General features: G+C 42.0%; 2 protein-coding genes across 3 annotated transcripts; both read right to left on the bottom strand.

Annotated features, from left to right (window-relative positions):
• Positions 1-463: 463 nt before the first annotated feature.
• Positions 464-7,159, bottom strand: LOC114605477 (GLIPR1-like protein 1). The gene is made up of 6 exons (XM_028746818.2): positions 6,897-7,159; positions 5,577-5,822; positions 3,898-4,004; positions 1,337-1,425; positions 851-883; positions 464-765 (listed from the first exon to the last, which is right to left on the bottom strand). Exons 1-6 carry the CDS (start codon positions 7,077-7,079, stop codon positions 611-613), a joined length of 813 nt encoding a protein of 270 aa, XP_028602651.2. The 5' UTR covers positions 7,080-7,159; the 3' UTR covers positions 464-610.
• A 1,694-nt stretch (positions 7,160-8,853) lies between these two features.
• LOC114604995 (GLIPR1-like protein 1) lies at positions 8,854-15,888 on the bottom strand. Of its 2 annotated transcripts, none has more exons than XM_028745708.2 (6): positions 15,403-15,888; positions 13,403-13,648; positions 12,985-13,091; positions 10,693-10,775; positions 9,284-9,313; positions 8,854-9,197 (listed from the first exon to the last, which is right to left on the bottom strand). In XM_028745708.2, exons 1-6 carry the CDS (start codon positions 15,580-15,582, stop codon positions 9,031-9,033), a joined length of 813 nt encoding a protein of 270 aa, XP_028601541.2. In that variant the 5' UTR covers positions 15,583-15,888; the 3' UTR covers positions 8,854-9,030. The 2 variants fall into 2 exon arrangements, with proteins under 2 accessions (XP_028601541.2, XP_077790859.1); XM_077934733.1 differs by having other exon boundaries at positions 13,403-13,547; positions 15,403-15,519.
• Positions 15,889-15,987: the final 99 nt, after the last annotated feature.

The following is a 15,987-nucleotide window of genomic DNA, read 5'->3' as shown; positions in this document are numbered from 1 at the left end:
TTCTTAAAAATCAGTAATAGCTTAAAAATCAAACAAACTTTATCTTAGTGCACACCCATTCCACTGTGTAATTTTATCATTAACTTATTTTAGCAGAAACAAAACCTGGCTAGCTAACAATCACAGGACTCAGCTACTTAGCAATAATAACTGTCTCAAGCTTCTATTCCACAGCAGTTTTAAAAAATCATATTAAATTTATAAAAGCATGTATAAAACTAAAGTAGAACACTAAAAATTGTCGGTTCGTGATTTTGGAAGAAGAAAAAAGGACTCGTGTATAGCTTAATCATGTCAAATAATTAAGCTTATTTTAATATGCTTGATCTTTATTTTTTACATGGTATTTAACATACAATATATGACCATATATTTTATATTATATTAATATCTTACAGACTTAAAAATATTCACAATGAATCAATATGAAACAGAACTTTTTACAATTTTGAAAAAAAAACAACAAAATATGATATGAAGCAATAAAACAAGCCAAATTTAGTTTTACAATATAAAACACAAGGAAATAATATTAGCATTTGTGTTAATGTGCTCTGTTAGCTAAGATACTCAAAGAAAATTGTTGTGTGTTTTATGTGCATATTGGAGATTAATGTTTTAAATTTAAACCTGGATAACGTAATTTTAAGTAGTAAACAACTGCAAATGCTATAAACATTAATAATGGCCTTAAAACTGCAACAGCAATACAGGATTCATCACAGGTAATGTGGAAATCATACGGTGGATTCCATCGTTTATAATCTATATTTTAAAAAAAGAAGGTAATTTTTACTGAATGTGAATTTTGCTCTAAATTTAAACAACAAAATAAAAATGTAATACATACTCTCATTCCTTTCTTTCTCACGTTCAGAATTTCCTGGAAAAAAGAGAAAATACATATAACAAGCAAAAGAAAGCTTTAAAAATGTTACTATTTTACCTTGGGTTTATTTTCTGTCATATAATGGAAGAGTATTTCCTCGGGTTACATACGCTTCAGGTTACAGACTCCGCTAACCCAGAAATAGTACCTCGGGTTATGAACTTTGCTTCAGGATGAGAACAGAAATCGTACAGTGGCGGCGCAGCAGCAGCAGGAGGCACCATAGGCTAAAGTGGTGTTTCAGGTTAAGAACAGTTTCAGGTTAAGAACGGACGTCCGGAACGAATTAAGTATTTATCCCAAGGTACCACTGCATTGTATTTGTAGTTTTTAAAGGTACGCTGCAAGTCACTTATTCTCCCCCCCCCCCCCAGATGTGTTAAGCAATAAAGAAATTATCTAAATAAATACATTTTTTAAAATGTGATAGTTTATCATCATACTTACTGCAGAGTTGATTTGGACAAGTGTCTCCTTCTGGGCACTTGCTACATGATGATCCTCTTTTATAAGGACGAACGCCCCGGTAATTGCCCCTAAAGAACAAAATATTATGTAACATTATGTATTCAGTACACAAAGCTAAACTGAAAATTAAAATGCAAGCTACTGGTAATATAATTAAAGATTTTAGATGTAACAAATAAGTTGTCTAGGTCTGGGGGCCAAATGCAGCCTTCCAGGCCTCTCCATCTGGTCCTTGAATTTTTCCAAGGGCCTCATCAGGCCTACCTCTGCACTCTTGAATGATTTTTCTGGCTGTAATGAATCCTTGAACTGCGATCATGCCTCTTACTTATGGTGATGGGTGTTTGTCTGGCTTTTGTCTGGATGGAAGCCTACTGTACAAAGGTAAAAGTCACATCCATTATTCTTCCTCTGGCCCTACCCATCACTGTAATGCAGTTCCTGTAAAATTGTCTGAGAGGGAATGCAATCCTAGGTATAAAGGCATCAACACACAAGACCAAATATCACAGTAGAGTATGTTGAGCTGGAAGAGGTGACAAGTCTTTGAATGTGAAGGAATGGATATAAAAACTGACTTACACAGAATAGAGCTGCCAAATATATTTAGGTATTATGCCTAGTTCAGACACACCATTGCCTTTGGTCACTACAATCTGGATCTCATTCAGAGAATACTGAAGTGGTCCAAGTCACCCTGGTAACAATGCTCAAATGAGTGGTCTTACATTGTGAAGTTATTTAAGTTACCTTATCACCTTTCACACTATTCACTTGAACACTCTTGCAAGGGTCAGCCAGCTATAGAAACACCTGTGCTTGAACAAAGGTTAAAGCTTTCCGAAATAATCTTAAGGAAACAGATGTAAGGGATCGATTCTTTCATTTGATCAGAGATACAAATGACTTGTGTTCGATGCTGTAAATGTCCTGACAAACAGACACGTCTCAAAATTGTATTTTTGTGTTACAAAAATCAACAGTAGCAACAAATAAAAGCAAGACATACATCTGTAAACAATGGTGGAAATGTTGTGGGTGGCAAACATCATTTAGATATCCTGATAAGATAGTGCTGGAGAGGAGTGTGTGGTGCACGTTGGCACAAATGATGTGACAAAATGTAGTCATGAGATCCTGGCAGCAAAATTTTTATTGCTAGGTGGGAAAACCAGCCCTTCAAGATAGATTTCTTTCAAATGCTTCTTATTCCTTGCACAGGGCCAGCTAGACAGGTGGATTTACAGTGGTGGATTTGTTAATGTTTCAGGACAAGCCAGACATGCTTAAAAAGGGACCACTCTAACAAGAATGGAAGCAGGCAGTTGGCATTTAAAATCAAAAGGCTGACTGCCCAGTTTTTATAAGGAATATCCAGTTCAGGACAGCTCACCTCCCAGGAATGATGAAAAACTTTATGAATGTCCAAATGGGAATGGACTGGAGCTAGGAATTGTACAGGGGAAGTACAGGGGAACATGACAGCAATTCAGAGGCCAAAGAACATTAGGGCAAAATGCAGATGTCAAAGACATTTGTAGAGAGACACCATGTATAAAGTATGTATATGCTAATGCTGGAAGGCTCTGACTTCAGAGGGCTGTCAGCACAATCTAGCTGATGTCCCGCACAATGACGCTTGCTGAATTTTATGTCCCAACCTCCTATTTGTGGTAGCAGTGCTACTCCTGGCTTCTTTTCACCTGCAGGCCCCATTTCTCCTACACTCCTCCTACCAGCTGTTCTATTTTTTTAATGTTTAAAAGCATTCTTTGCTGCCATGATAGTAGTGGCAGCAGTAATGGTTCCTCCACACCACCTTTTTACCCTCAAAAAGGGTAAAAAGAGGGTCTTTTGCAGAATCTGACCATTCATTATATATATATTGGCAAAGGGTCCATGAAGTAGGAGTTACTGAAGTCACAAAAACAACCCTTTCAATGATAACCCTTGCATTTGGTTTCACATTTGTTGTTCACAGATGATTTGAAACCCCTGGTGAAAAGTCCCCCCCCCCAAAAAAAAAAGCTTATAAAGATGTTTGATGTCATATGTACTGTCCTGTGATGGCAGCGGAGGGGAAGCTCCACCTAACAGGCCTGATTTCCTCCAAATCACCTGTAGCTGCCCATCACATGAATTTTAGACTGCTAGCGCTGTGGGTTAAAGCCTCAGCACCTAGGTCTTACCGATCGAAAGGTCGGCGGTTCGAATCCCTGCGGCGGGGTGCGCTCCCGTCGTTCGGTCCCAGCGCCTGCCAACCTAGCAGTTCGAAAGCACCTTCGGGTGCAAGTAGATAAATAGGGACCGCTTTCTAGCGGGAAGGTAAACGGTGTTCCGTGTGCTGCCCTGGCTTGCCAGAGCAGCAATGTCACGCTGGCCACGTGACCCGGAAGTGTCTGCGGACAGCGCTGGCCCCCGGCCTCTTGAGTGAGATGGGCGCACAACCCTAGAGTCTGTCAAGACTGGCCCGTACGGGCAGGGGTACCTTTACCTTACCTTAAGTGTCAACACAATCTCTTTAGCATTTGTTAACTTACGCTGGAGCATAATTGCACACAAAATGCAAAACATTTCTCTCTCCATCTGTCGCTCGAGAGCAGAAAACAATAGCACAGCCAACCTTGTAAGAATCAGCCCAAACAACCTGGAAAGGATATGTTTTATTATATAAGATAAAGGTACAAGTTGTGTTAATAGTTACCATTTCTAGCAATCAGCTTCTCTCCACATTCCTGCCCTCACTTGGCATTTGGCTACAGGCATCTTTATATTATATAAGAATTCAAAGCTTATATTCAAGTACCCTAATCTGGTTGGTCACTGTGAAAATGCTTAACTAGATGGACCACGGGTGTTTGTCTTATGTTCTTAAAATATATATGCAAAACATATTCTGAATAGGATTCCTCACAATAAAAGGGAAAAGTTGACAGTTATGATGTAAAATGGCGTATGATTTCTGCTCATCTTGAGCAATGGAAATATAGTATCTAAAATCAACTGTGTGCCAGGGAAATATGTAACCAAAATATTTGTGAGGATAAAATAATGGTTCTCCAATATAAAGCAACAGAACACTATCCCCAATTGAATATTTAATTATTATTGATTTTGATGCAATTGATAGAGAAGGATGCTACAAACTCAGTATGTTGTGTTACAAAGAGACATTTGTTAGGAAATATCATGCCCTACCAAACTTCAACAGATCCACACACTAACTTTTAATGCTTTGTTTTAGAATAATAGCATGGCTATTGAATAAAACACCTTTGGGCTTCCTGGCCTATTTGTCAGTAATTTGTGCTGATAGCTTAGCAATTATTTCTACTGAATTTGGGTTGTTACAGTTGTTAATCAGTATTATCAAACTGCTTTGTGCAACTTTAACAAACAAGGGGTATAAAAGTACTACAAACAAATGTTTAATATTTATTTTGGAGTTGTTTGTCTGCTGTGTGTCATGACCAAGGGGGTCATTTCTTTGTAAATTATACCTTTGTTGCTTTTTGCATGGGTAAACTACACACCTGCAAAGAGCAGAACAGGACATTAAAAGAAGGGTTGTCTTAAGACAATTTGCCTTTAATTCTCATGGTAAGAACTTGCCATGCATAAGCCCTGCAACACTTAGTGCTGGCCCATTGCTAGTAGCTCCGAGTTTTTATAGATGTTAGAACTTCTAGCAATTCAAAAAACCCTACAGAACTGAAACTGAAGTGGGGACCTTTTTCTGAAAGTTGTCAATTAATTAACTTCAAGCATTCAATGTATTTTATAAGTAAGCAGTTTCTATTGTGATGGTAGGAATATGATTATTTCACAAAGTATGATTACAGAGGTCACTTCCAGACGGCCTGTTTAATGAATGTTCAACCTGATTTGTTTGAAGATTTGATAGTGTTGGCTATTTAGCATTCATCCTGATTTATTTGTGGAGAGATTATTAGACAGCATTGTGTGAAGCAAATGTTATGCCTCACTTTCCAGGGCATTTCCCCATCACTTTTCTGACTGCAAAAAGTCCAGTATTTTGGGGAAGCAGGTTTTTTTTTTGCAAGAGCTCCAAATTAACTTTAATTGCACAGCTTGAATTTGCCAGGATGTGACTGAATCACATCAAAATATGACAGTCTGGAAGCATCCAGAGTCTCAAATTACTCAAGTTCTTTAAGTTTTGATTAAAATTTTCTAAGCAGATGAAGATGAAACTTACCTGAGTATAATGACCACATACTTTGGAACATGTGTGGTCATCGTAGGTATAGTATTGTACTTCACTGTAAAATGCATTAATGGCAGCAGCAGCATCAAATGGTTGGCTGGAGGCAGATCCCCGCCATATATTTTCTCCAAATGGCTGATATTTAATTTCAGGGTGGACTTTTCTGTTTGGATTATGTCCAAAAATGCATTTCCGTCCCCATGCTCTCGCTATTTTAGCTAAACCTAGATCAAAACTCTGCAAAACAGAAAAGTATCATGCACACAGCTTTGAATAACATTTCCCACTTCTAATGGATAACACGTCTTCAGTTTCACTAAAACAAACAAGTTCTGCCCCCTTTTAATTGTTTAGTTATGTTTTTAGATGGTTTTATTGAATGTGCTTAATTGGTTTTAATGTTAGTCACTTTGCCTTCCCTTTATGATCTTATCTCTCACACTGGTAGACCCTTTACTTAAATATTACTCACTGGCACCAGTAAGTATAATACCTGCCGGGCTTTTGAAGAGCCAGCTATCTATTCTCATTCTACCATGTGAATTACGCATACAGCTTTCAGAGGCGGGTCAAAGGGCGTTAACGCCAAAAGAAAAGAAAACCACCAGTGACTATTCTCAGCCTCGAGCTGCTGCGGTTACTTCGCAATCTGAGGCAGAAAACCTCACCAGGGTCCTTCATCCCTTCCCAGATATAACCACAATGAGCTGCCTGAGACCTAGTTACTGAAGAAGTGTGCACGCACACGCAAGCTCATACCAAGAACAAACTTAGTTGGCGGGTGGTGCTGTGGGTTAAGCCACAGAGCCTAGGGCTTGCTGATCAGAAGTTTGGCGGTTCAAATCCCCGCGACGGGGTGAGCTCCCGTTGTTCGGTCCCAGCTCCTGCCAACCTAGCAGTTCGAAAGCACGTCAAAGTGCAAGTAGATAAATAGGTACCGCTCTGGCGGGAAAGTAAACAGCGTTTTCATGCGCTGCTCTGGTTCATCAGAAGCGGCTCAGTCATGCTGGCCACATGACCCAGAAGCTGTACGCCGGCTCCCTCGGCCAGTAAAGCGAGATGGTCAGGGGTCCCTTTACCTTTTAAGGTGCTACTGAAAGGAACTTTTTTGTTGTTGTTGTTCTGCCTGAGACCGTCATCTTACAATGCCCAAAGGCGTGACCTGAAGTATCTGCCTTTTTAAACCGCAGGCAAGGAGCCCTGCGAAAGAAAAGGTGGCGGCGGGTTCAATGGGAAGCTCCTTCTCCTAAGCGCCCAGCTGGAAACGAGGGCTTTCCTTTCCTCCTCCCACCCCGCGCCCGGGACACCCACCATGTACAGCATGTTGGAAGCGGGGGGCTGGACTTCGCTGCGGTGATCGTTGTGCGCGTTGATATAGTCGTCGATGAAGGTCTTGTTGGTGATGTCGGGATAGGTGGCGAATTTCTGCGCGCCGCGCACGCCCTCGACGGCGAGCAGCCCCAGCACGACGGCGCACGGCCAGAAGCGCCTCATGGCTGCGGCGAGGAGTTAGGGACGCGCGCGGAGAGACCGTTGCTTCCTAACGGCCTCAGGCGGCGCTACTGCCTCCCGCCTCCGTGCCGAACCCCCGCCCTCCACTTAGAACGCTTCCGCCGTTCCTTTGCTTGGTTGTGACCCCACCAGCTGCAGAGCTCCACCTGCACAGACGAGACTCGCACCGAGATGTTAAAGTGCGGAGCTCAGAAACCTCTTGCTGCTTTAAACAGCACCAGCCATTCTCGAGGCTCTACCTCCATCTCCGGAACGATTCTCTTTCCCGGTTTGTGCACTGGGCCTCTTCCCGCTCTCCTCTCTTTTTAAAGAGGACATTTGCGGGTCCTTTTCTATCTCTCCTCTCTGTCTCCCCCGCCATTGCAGTCCATACATATGCGATTGGCTACTGTGGTTGTGTTAAATCCATCTGAACTGTGGTTCAGCTGAAATGCTGCGGGGGAAGCGGGTACTCTTGACTGGCGAATCCCAAGCAATTCCATTCAGAAGCTACTTGAGCCTAAGTCATGCTTTCAGTGCTGGTCTTCATCAGCTGGACTCTTATCAGGTCATATATATTCAGTGCTGGTCTTCATCAGCTGGACTCTTATCAGGTCATATATATGTGTGTGTGTGTGTGTGTGTGTGTGTGTGTTTTTTTCAGGTGGCTATGACAGAATGCTGCAGTCGCAGATGAATTCAGAGAGTTCGGACAGAAAACCTGCCAAAGCATCCCAAAAAGGATTGTAATGGAGGAGTTGAACTTGAAGACTCAGCGCAGTGGAATGGCAAATCCTTTGCTTTAATACTCATGTTCTTGGTGTGGGGAGCATTTGTTGTTCAGTCAACATGTGCAACATGTACAACTCCCATTACCCCTGAGGACAGGTCCTGGTAGGGAAGGATGATGGGAGTTGTAGTCCAACAACAGCTGGGGACCCAAGTTTGGGAAACCCTGGACTAGAAGATAGCCAGTGCTCCACTCTCTCTCCACTCCTCCCCAAGAGAAACACATTCAAATAAATTAAAAGTTTAAAACTGGACTTTGAAAAGAGACATTGCTAAAAGAGAGAAAGCATTTTTGATCTACCTTAATATACATCCAAAATTGTGCTGTTATAAGGAGATCTAAGTGGAAGGAGTTTACATCTTGTTATGGATATTATATACAGAATAATTTTTTTACATAATTTATATCCTGCACTTTCAACATAAATTCATGGCCCCAGGGCGGCTAACAGTACTAAACTATTTTTAAAAACCCTTCAATTTAACAACTGATAATAATAAAGTTAAAACAACTAAAGCAGCCACAGCCCATTCAAATAGACAGTAAAATCAAACTCTTTTAAGTTAAAATGTTTATACTAGCAGTTTTTGAAAGCCTGGGAAAACAAATATATTCCCTGTTGCTGAAATGGTATTAAATGCAATTTCCAGGCAGGCTTCCTTGGGGACAACATTCCAAAGATGGGAAGCCACCACAGAATACTCCCTCATATAGTGTAATACATATTGAATAGAACTGGAGGTAAGAGTGAGTGGAGAAATGTATGTGCATCTGCAGCAGCACAACTGAACGCCTTAATTTGCCCCAGCTGCAACAAAATTGGTCTTTCCCACACAGGTCTCTACAGCCACAGCATGTGATGCAACCTTCCAACAGCTTGACCTCACCCCCAAAGGCACACTGCTTCATTGTCTCCTGAGACAGACAGATGCCAATCAATTTAATACGCTTAATTTTTATTTGTACAAAATATTCAAGATAACCATATATTTTATTTTAAATTTATCTTTCCAGTTTAAAAATATTTAATATTACATTAATATGTAACAGGTAAATTTATACAGTTTGAGAAAACACAAAATAACATGTGAAACAATGTAACAAAGCAAATCTACTTTAATATAAAATGCAGGAATATAATCTTTATCATTCATGTAAATATGCTCAGTAACCTACCCTAGTATTAAAAACTAAACCTGGATAATGGAGTTTTAAGATGTAAACAGCTACAAATGCTACAAACATTAATAATGGCCTTAAAACTGCAACAGCGATGCAGAAGTCATCACATATAAACTTGAATTTAGAGGTTGGATGCCATCGTGAATAGCCTATTTTTTAAAAAATAAAAAAGTTTCACTGAATTTGAATTTTGTTCTTTAAGTAAATTAAAGTATAAAACAAATGTAATACATACGGTTGTTTACTTTTTCGCGTTCAGAATTTCCTGCAAAAGGGAAATAGTTGTAACAAGTGAAAAAAGGCTTTAAAAATGTTAGCATTTTGCTATGAGTTTTTATTTTCAGCCATATGACAGGAAACGTGAAAGCATTTCCATTAAATTTCAGCATCCAAAATGTACAGTGATTTATTTGATAAATACCTGGTAAGTTGAAAGCCCCCCTCCTTACCCCAAGTCTATTAGGTTTTAAGTTAAGAGTAAGGTGAGTAACCAATTTTAATAACAAAATTACAGTGAAATTCTGCCACCGCCACTGCCCGCCAATACTGATGACTTGAAGGCTCAGACTGTAGTCTATCTGCTGTCCTGCCTATAACCTTTTTTCTATAATCTGGAAGCTGAAAGGAAGAAGGTACAGTCATATCTCGAGTTAAATGTGCTTCTGGTTGAACCCGTTCGAGTTGCGCTCCACGGCAACCCGGAAGTAACGGAGTGCGTTACTTCCGTGTTTCACTGCTCGCGCATGCGCAGACGCTCAAAATGACGCATGTGTGGTAGCGGCGAAATGTGACCCGCGCCGTTGCATCTTGCGTTCCATTCGGGATGTGAACGGGGCTCCGGAACGGGAGCATCCTGAGGTACCACTGTAATTTATTTGGTTTTCAGTAATACCTTGTCCAGAGGTACACAGTGGTGGCTACCACCACAATCATTAGACACCTTTCAAAACCACAGAGACATGGGCAAAGTACAGGTAATAACAGGCAATATGCAGTAACCAACAGATACGTAATAATTTTTGATGAGCTAGCAACAGGGAGCACTGTGTTTTCTCACTTATCTTTTGCTCTAATCAAAAGGCACTCTATGTATCCTTGCAATCACATACTTTTATAAGATATAGTCATGTGTAAAGCTTTAAACCTGAACACCAATTAATCAGTAAAATATCTGAATGTGATTTCTTGAATCATGAACAGAACTACTAATAGGTATAATGGAATGTTCCCTTTTGTTTCTCTACACTAGCTCAGTACTAGTATTGACAACAATATTTTAAGGACCACTTTTCAGGAATGACTGAAAATGCAGCTTTGTACTCTATAGCACCCAGAGACACTGACCTCCTATGAGATCCCTCTCAAAAGAACCTAGATCACCTAGATTAAGGAAGGAAGCAACTGTTGTCTCTCTACTGCAACAGTGCACCAAAGCACAATTATTCCCCTTTTCCCAAAGGATTAACTGACATGGGACAAAGCAAAGAGGTGAACACCAGAACACTACTCGCCTTTCCTGCGTTCCATGCCTGAAGCACATTAGAATGTCCTACTAGAGGTGATACAAATGGAACTCAAAAACCAACATAATTGATGGTTTAAATAATCTTTATCATGAACATTTGCATCATTCACTATACTTACTACAGAGTCTATTTTGACACCTGTCTCCTGGGCATTTACTACATGGCCTTCCTGGTTTATATGGTTGAATTCCAACTTCCATCCTGAAGAACAAAAGTTTATTAAAGTAATAACAAATTAAGTACACAAAGTTACTGAAAATTAAAACGAAGGCAATGATAAATATAATAAAAGTTACAGATGCTAACAAATTGTGAAGAGTGGACAACCTCAGTCCTGGGTGCTGAATGCATCCCTCTAATCCTTTCCTGGCTTTTACAATTCTGCCTGGGCCACACTCCCAGCTTTGCACTGGCTGAAAGACTAAGAAGTGTGGATATGAACAGGTTATAGAGACCTCTGGCTTTTCATGGCTGGCAGGAGTGACCAGTATGGTGCTGCAGACCTACCCTTCTGATACAGTACTGACATCACTGCCGCTTAAGAGGATGAAGCAAAGGCAAGATTGGGTTGTGAGGGAACAGCAGTGGAGTAAATCCGGTGTTTTTGCTAGTGCACCCATTTAACCAAAATCTTGCTGCTGCCCTGTCAAAGTGCCAGTGTCACCAGTATTGGCTCTGCAACACTGATCTATTTGCTTGGTCTCTCTTGGTCACTGGAACATGGCCTACTATGCAAAGGTAAATGTTTCATCTACTGCCATGCCCTCTTTTGCCTCTGGCCCCACTCACTGTAGGTATAATGCCCCAGAAGTTCACCTGTGAGCGAGTGCAGCCATCATGTAGGGGGTTGGATTGGTGCCCTACAAGGTTTGTGTAGTAAAGTTGCAATAGGGTATCTGGTATTATTATTTATTAACTTTAGTCGCTTGTTACCTAAAGGTCTCCAAGTGACTTACAACACTGTTAAAAACACAAAAAATGGTCTCCTGTAGTAGTCGAAACTACAAAAAGTGCCATTGTCAAAAAATTATTTTAGTCTAAGTTTTCATGGACCAGAGCCCACTTTCTAGGGTGCATGAAGTTGATTTGGTGATTCTCCTGGAATGTCAGGTATTTCCCCAGCACCTGGTACATGATTATTTAAGCAGAGATACTGAGGACTGAACCAAGAAGCTTCTTCATGGAAGGATGCATTCTATGACTGATGGCTCCTCCCTGCTAGGGAGACAACACACTGTACTTTTCCGTCTATAAGACTCCCCCGTCTATAAGACGCCTCCTATTTTGGGGGACTCAAATTTAAGAAAATGGGAGGGGGAGGGGAGATGGCTCAGAGTTGTTGAGTTTTTTTGCAAAGGATTGCCCAGAGTTTTACAGCTGGGAGGGGTGTGTGCCAAAAATCACTCACATGCAGCATCGATACTGACAATTGCCAGCAGCAGACAATCGCCCACTTGCCACAGCGACAGCCAATCGCAAACAGACCCTTCCCCAGCAAAAAAAATTCATACCGGACTGAGAAAAGCTGTCCACTGGCAATCACGTGTGTCCCAGAACAGCAGCCACCAATCATGGCAGCGACAGCCAATCAACAGCAGTGTTTGCTGCAGAAGCCAATCACCAACCCAATTAGAGAAGCAGCAGCCAATGCAAAGCAGCCCTTCTAGCAGCCAACAATTGTCGCTGACATGCTCCTGCTTGCAGCTGCAGCCAATCACTCGTCCACCCCATTCACTATCCTTCTATAAGACGAGGCAAGTTTTTGAACATAACTTTAGAGTAAAAAAACTTCGTCTTATACATGGAAGAGTACGGTACTTACAATGCAATAAAATTTTAAACTACAGTTGAAATAGAACTAAAATTGTGAATGTCTTATTAATCACATTTTGTATTTCTAACCATTTGGATAACAGAAATAATTGTTAATCATAGAAATGGCTGGAAAACAGCAGTTGAGTATTCTGTTTGCTTTGCAATCAACAGTAAAAGATGCAATACATACATACAGTAAGAAAGCAATCCAACCTCCTTTACACCAGGCTAGGGAGGTTTGGATTAGGCAAGGGTGTACCTTTGCCCAGCCCTACAGGCCTGTCAGCTTCCTTCTGGTTGCTGCCAGTGGGGTGATGCCTGTGGGGTTCCCACTGATAGCAGTTTTAAATGGGTGGGGAGGGACTGAGCTGCCACCTACACCCTGGCAGAGGCTGGCACAGTGATATGCCTGTCCTGTACTTTCTGTCCCAGTCATTGTGCATGGCAGAACCGCAGATGCACCAATGGTTCTATAGCTCTGTAAAGAGCAGTTAAGATTGCTCCTTAATTCAACTGTGAATACTCATGCAATTCTGCAAGTTAGAACACTTTGTGTAAACACAAGTTTGGATCTCTTTAACATTCGTTAACTTACGATGGACCATAATTGCATACAAATGTCGCACTATTCCTCCTTCCATCTTGTGATTGACGACAGCGGATAACAGCACAGCCAACTTTATAAGTATTAGCCCAAACAACCTGGAAAAAAGTAGATTATATAATATAAACTACATTGTGTAATATTCAGTTTCTCTTCAGACTCCTCTCTTTATTGTCATTTGGCTAAAGGTACCTTTATGTTTTATGTTAGTATTCAATCATCCTGGTTGACATGTAAATGGAATACTATTTCTGTTAATTTGGGGGTGATAACTGTTAAATCTTTGGTGTCTGATTAAGAGCTGTATTCATTATTTACATGTGCCAGGAAAATGTCTAACCTTAAGGTGCTTCTGTTTCTGAAGATACAAAAATGGTTGACAATCTGACCAGTGAAAAATACAACTTACCTGAAGATAATGTCTACATATCATTTCACATGTGTTGCTGCTGTAGTTGTAGTATATTACTTCATCATGAAATACTGAAATAGGAATAGCAGGATCAAATGGTTTACTTCTGGCAGGTGTCCTGTACATATTTTCTCCAAACGGCCTAAATGCATATTCAGGGTGAATATTATTAACTGGGTTATATTCAAATATGCATTTCTTTCCCCATTCTCTGGCTATTTTAGCTAAAGCGAGATCAAATGTCTGCAAAATACAAAAGTATCACACACAGCTATTAATTATTTTTGTTATGCAGCTCTAGTAAATGTAACAATGTCACATTTTCAGTTCAGTCAAAATTCAGATTACAAGTCTTTCTTTCTGTTATGTACTGAGCTGAATCCTAGAACAATAGGATCCAGAATGTAGCAGCCTGATTGGTCTGCAGGAGCCACCCAATCCAGCTCCAGGTGGAAGTGAATCTGCAACCTGATTGGCCTGCAGAAGCAGCCAATCAGGCTTCTGGAAGAAGTGAATCTGCAACCTGATTGGCCTACAGGAGCAGCCTGGAATTAGCCAATCACATGGGGCCCATTGTGTAAATAATGTATATATAGCTAGATGTTTTGGGGAAATTTTCATTCATTGCTACTACGAGCTGAATAAAGGGCATAAAATTCACGCTCGACTCTGAGTATATTTCACTTTCAATACCTTTTCCACCCAGCTCTCAAACAATGTCTTCCTTTACACATAAAAAAAGACATATGGCACAGCCCTCATTGGTGGATTTGTAGTGCCTTAGCACAATCCTGGAATCAAAGTGAGGTAGGTGGAGCACATCACCAATGAATGACCTGGCATGGGAAAACTGGTGGTTTAAAACAGAAGTTAAAGTGAAGTGGAGAGGAAGAGAACTGAGAGGAAAATAGTTTGAAAAATGACAGAGGTTTGAATAAAGCAGGGATGGAGGGGCACAAAGGAAAATGGCAGTTTTAAACAATGACCCTGCCCAGGTGGGAAATTAGCAGTTGAAACCAAGGTTTGAGTACAGTGATATTATTCACTTCTGTGTTCTACCCATCTCTGCTACTCTCTCACCGCCCTCAATACAGCCAACACTGGCTGCCCGAGGCAGGCACCCCCACTACCCCTCTTGTAGGGCAGCCATGGTTTGCTTCTCAAAAATGTCCAATGTTCATTGACTGTCCTTAAGATGTAGTGGATGACAGTGGGAGTTTCTCCCTTTTAGGGCCCAAGGAGAAGCCAGGGGGAGGGGTTCGCCTCTCCAGTGGCACTGCAAATTGTCTCAGCTCCCTTCATGGGTGTAGCCAGGAATTATTTTTTGGGAGGGGCAGGCTTTATTTTTTTTGGTGGTGGGGAACAAAACCGAGCTATTTGCGGCACAATTGGTCGGAGTGAAGTATTCACATTTCCCCAGGGCTGGATTTAGGTGTGATGAGGCCCTCAGCTACCGAAGGTAATGGGGCTGTTTATATGTCCAGCTGTCCTTTGTCAACAGCAAATTGTCGCTGTTTTTTTGATGCTATATGGTAATTTATGGACCTAGTAAGTTTCTAAAACCAGTGATATTTTAGGGAGCAGGCTAGCAGGTGCATTACATCATAGGAGCCTACACAACACAAAACACTGTTGCTGGATGTAGGTTTTATTTTGTTTTTTATCATATATTTTGGAAATGTTTTTCCCCCTTTAATTTTTTTTGGGGCCCCCAAGAGAGCAGGGCCCTAAGCTATAGCTCAGGCATAGGCAAACTTGGCCCTCCAGATGTTTTTTTGGGACTACAACTCCCATAATCCCTGGCCACTGCTCCTGTTAGCTAGGGATGATGGGAGTTGTAGTCCCAAAGCATCCGAAGGGCCGAGTTTGCCTATGCTTGCTATAGCTTGTTTCGCTTATAGGTAGATCCAGCACTGCCCGCTACCTGCACACCCACACCCCACCCCAGCTAAGCCCACGGCTCCCTTTCCTCCTTCCACCCCACGCCGGGGACACACCATGTACAGCATGTTGGAAGCGGTGGGCTGGACTTTGGTGCGGAAGTTGTTGTGGGCGTCCACGTACTGACGGATAAAGTTCTGGTTAGTAATCTGGGGGTAGGGTTGGAAGTTCTTCTTGACGGGCTCCTCCTCGGGGACGACCAGCCCCAAGACGAGCCACGGCCACAACCGCCTCATGGCCGCCGCGCCCTGACAGGAACGCGCGGGCCGGGCGGAGCGCGCAGCGACCGTTGCCCTAACGGTCTCCGCCTCCTGGCTCCGCCCCCCAAGCCGCCTCGGGACGATGTATTCCCGCCCTCAGGAGGAGGAGGAGGAGGCGGAGGCTCTGGCCACTTCGGGGCGCCGTTTCTATATAGGCAACCGGCAGAAGCCGCGCGGGTTTTCCCTCCGCTAAGTTTTCCTCAGAGAGCCGATAGGCCCATTAGCGTCAATGGGTCTAGCCCGAGTTCAACTAGCTAACATCGCTCTCTAATTTCCTATGAAGAGCGTCACGAAGGCAAAAGGCGCTTTGGTTTCCCGTGTCGCCTGGAGCCCGAAAGGGGGCGCTAGAAAGGAAAAGCGGAGGCGGCGCGGGTCCGGAAG

Source organism: Podarcis muralis, chromosome 10, assembly GCF_964188315.1.
Source record: "Podarcis muralis chromosome 10, rPodMur119.hap1.1, whole genome shotgun sequence".
NCBI classification, from domain to species: Eukaryota; Metazoa; Chordata; class Lepidosauria; order Squamata; family Lacertidae; genus Podarcis; species Podarcis muralis.
The sequence above is the reverse complement of the archived record's forward strand: the minus strand, read 5'-3'. Positions and strand labels throughout refer to the sequence as shown.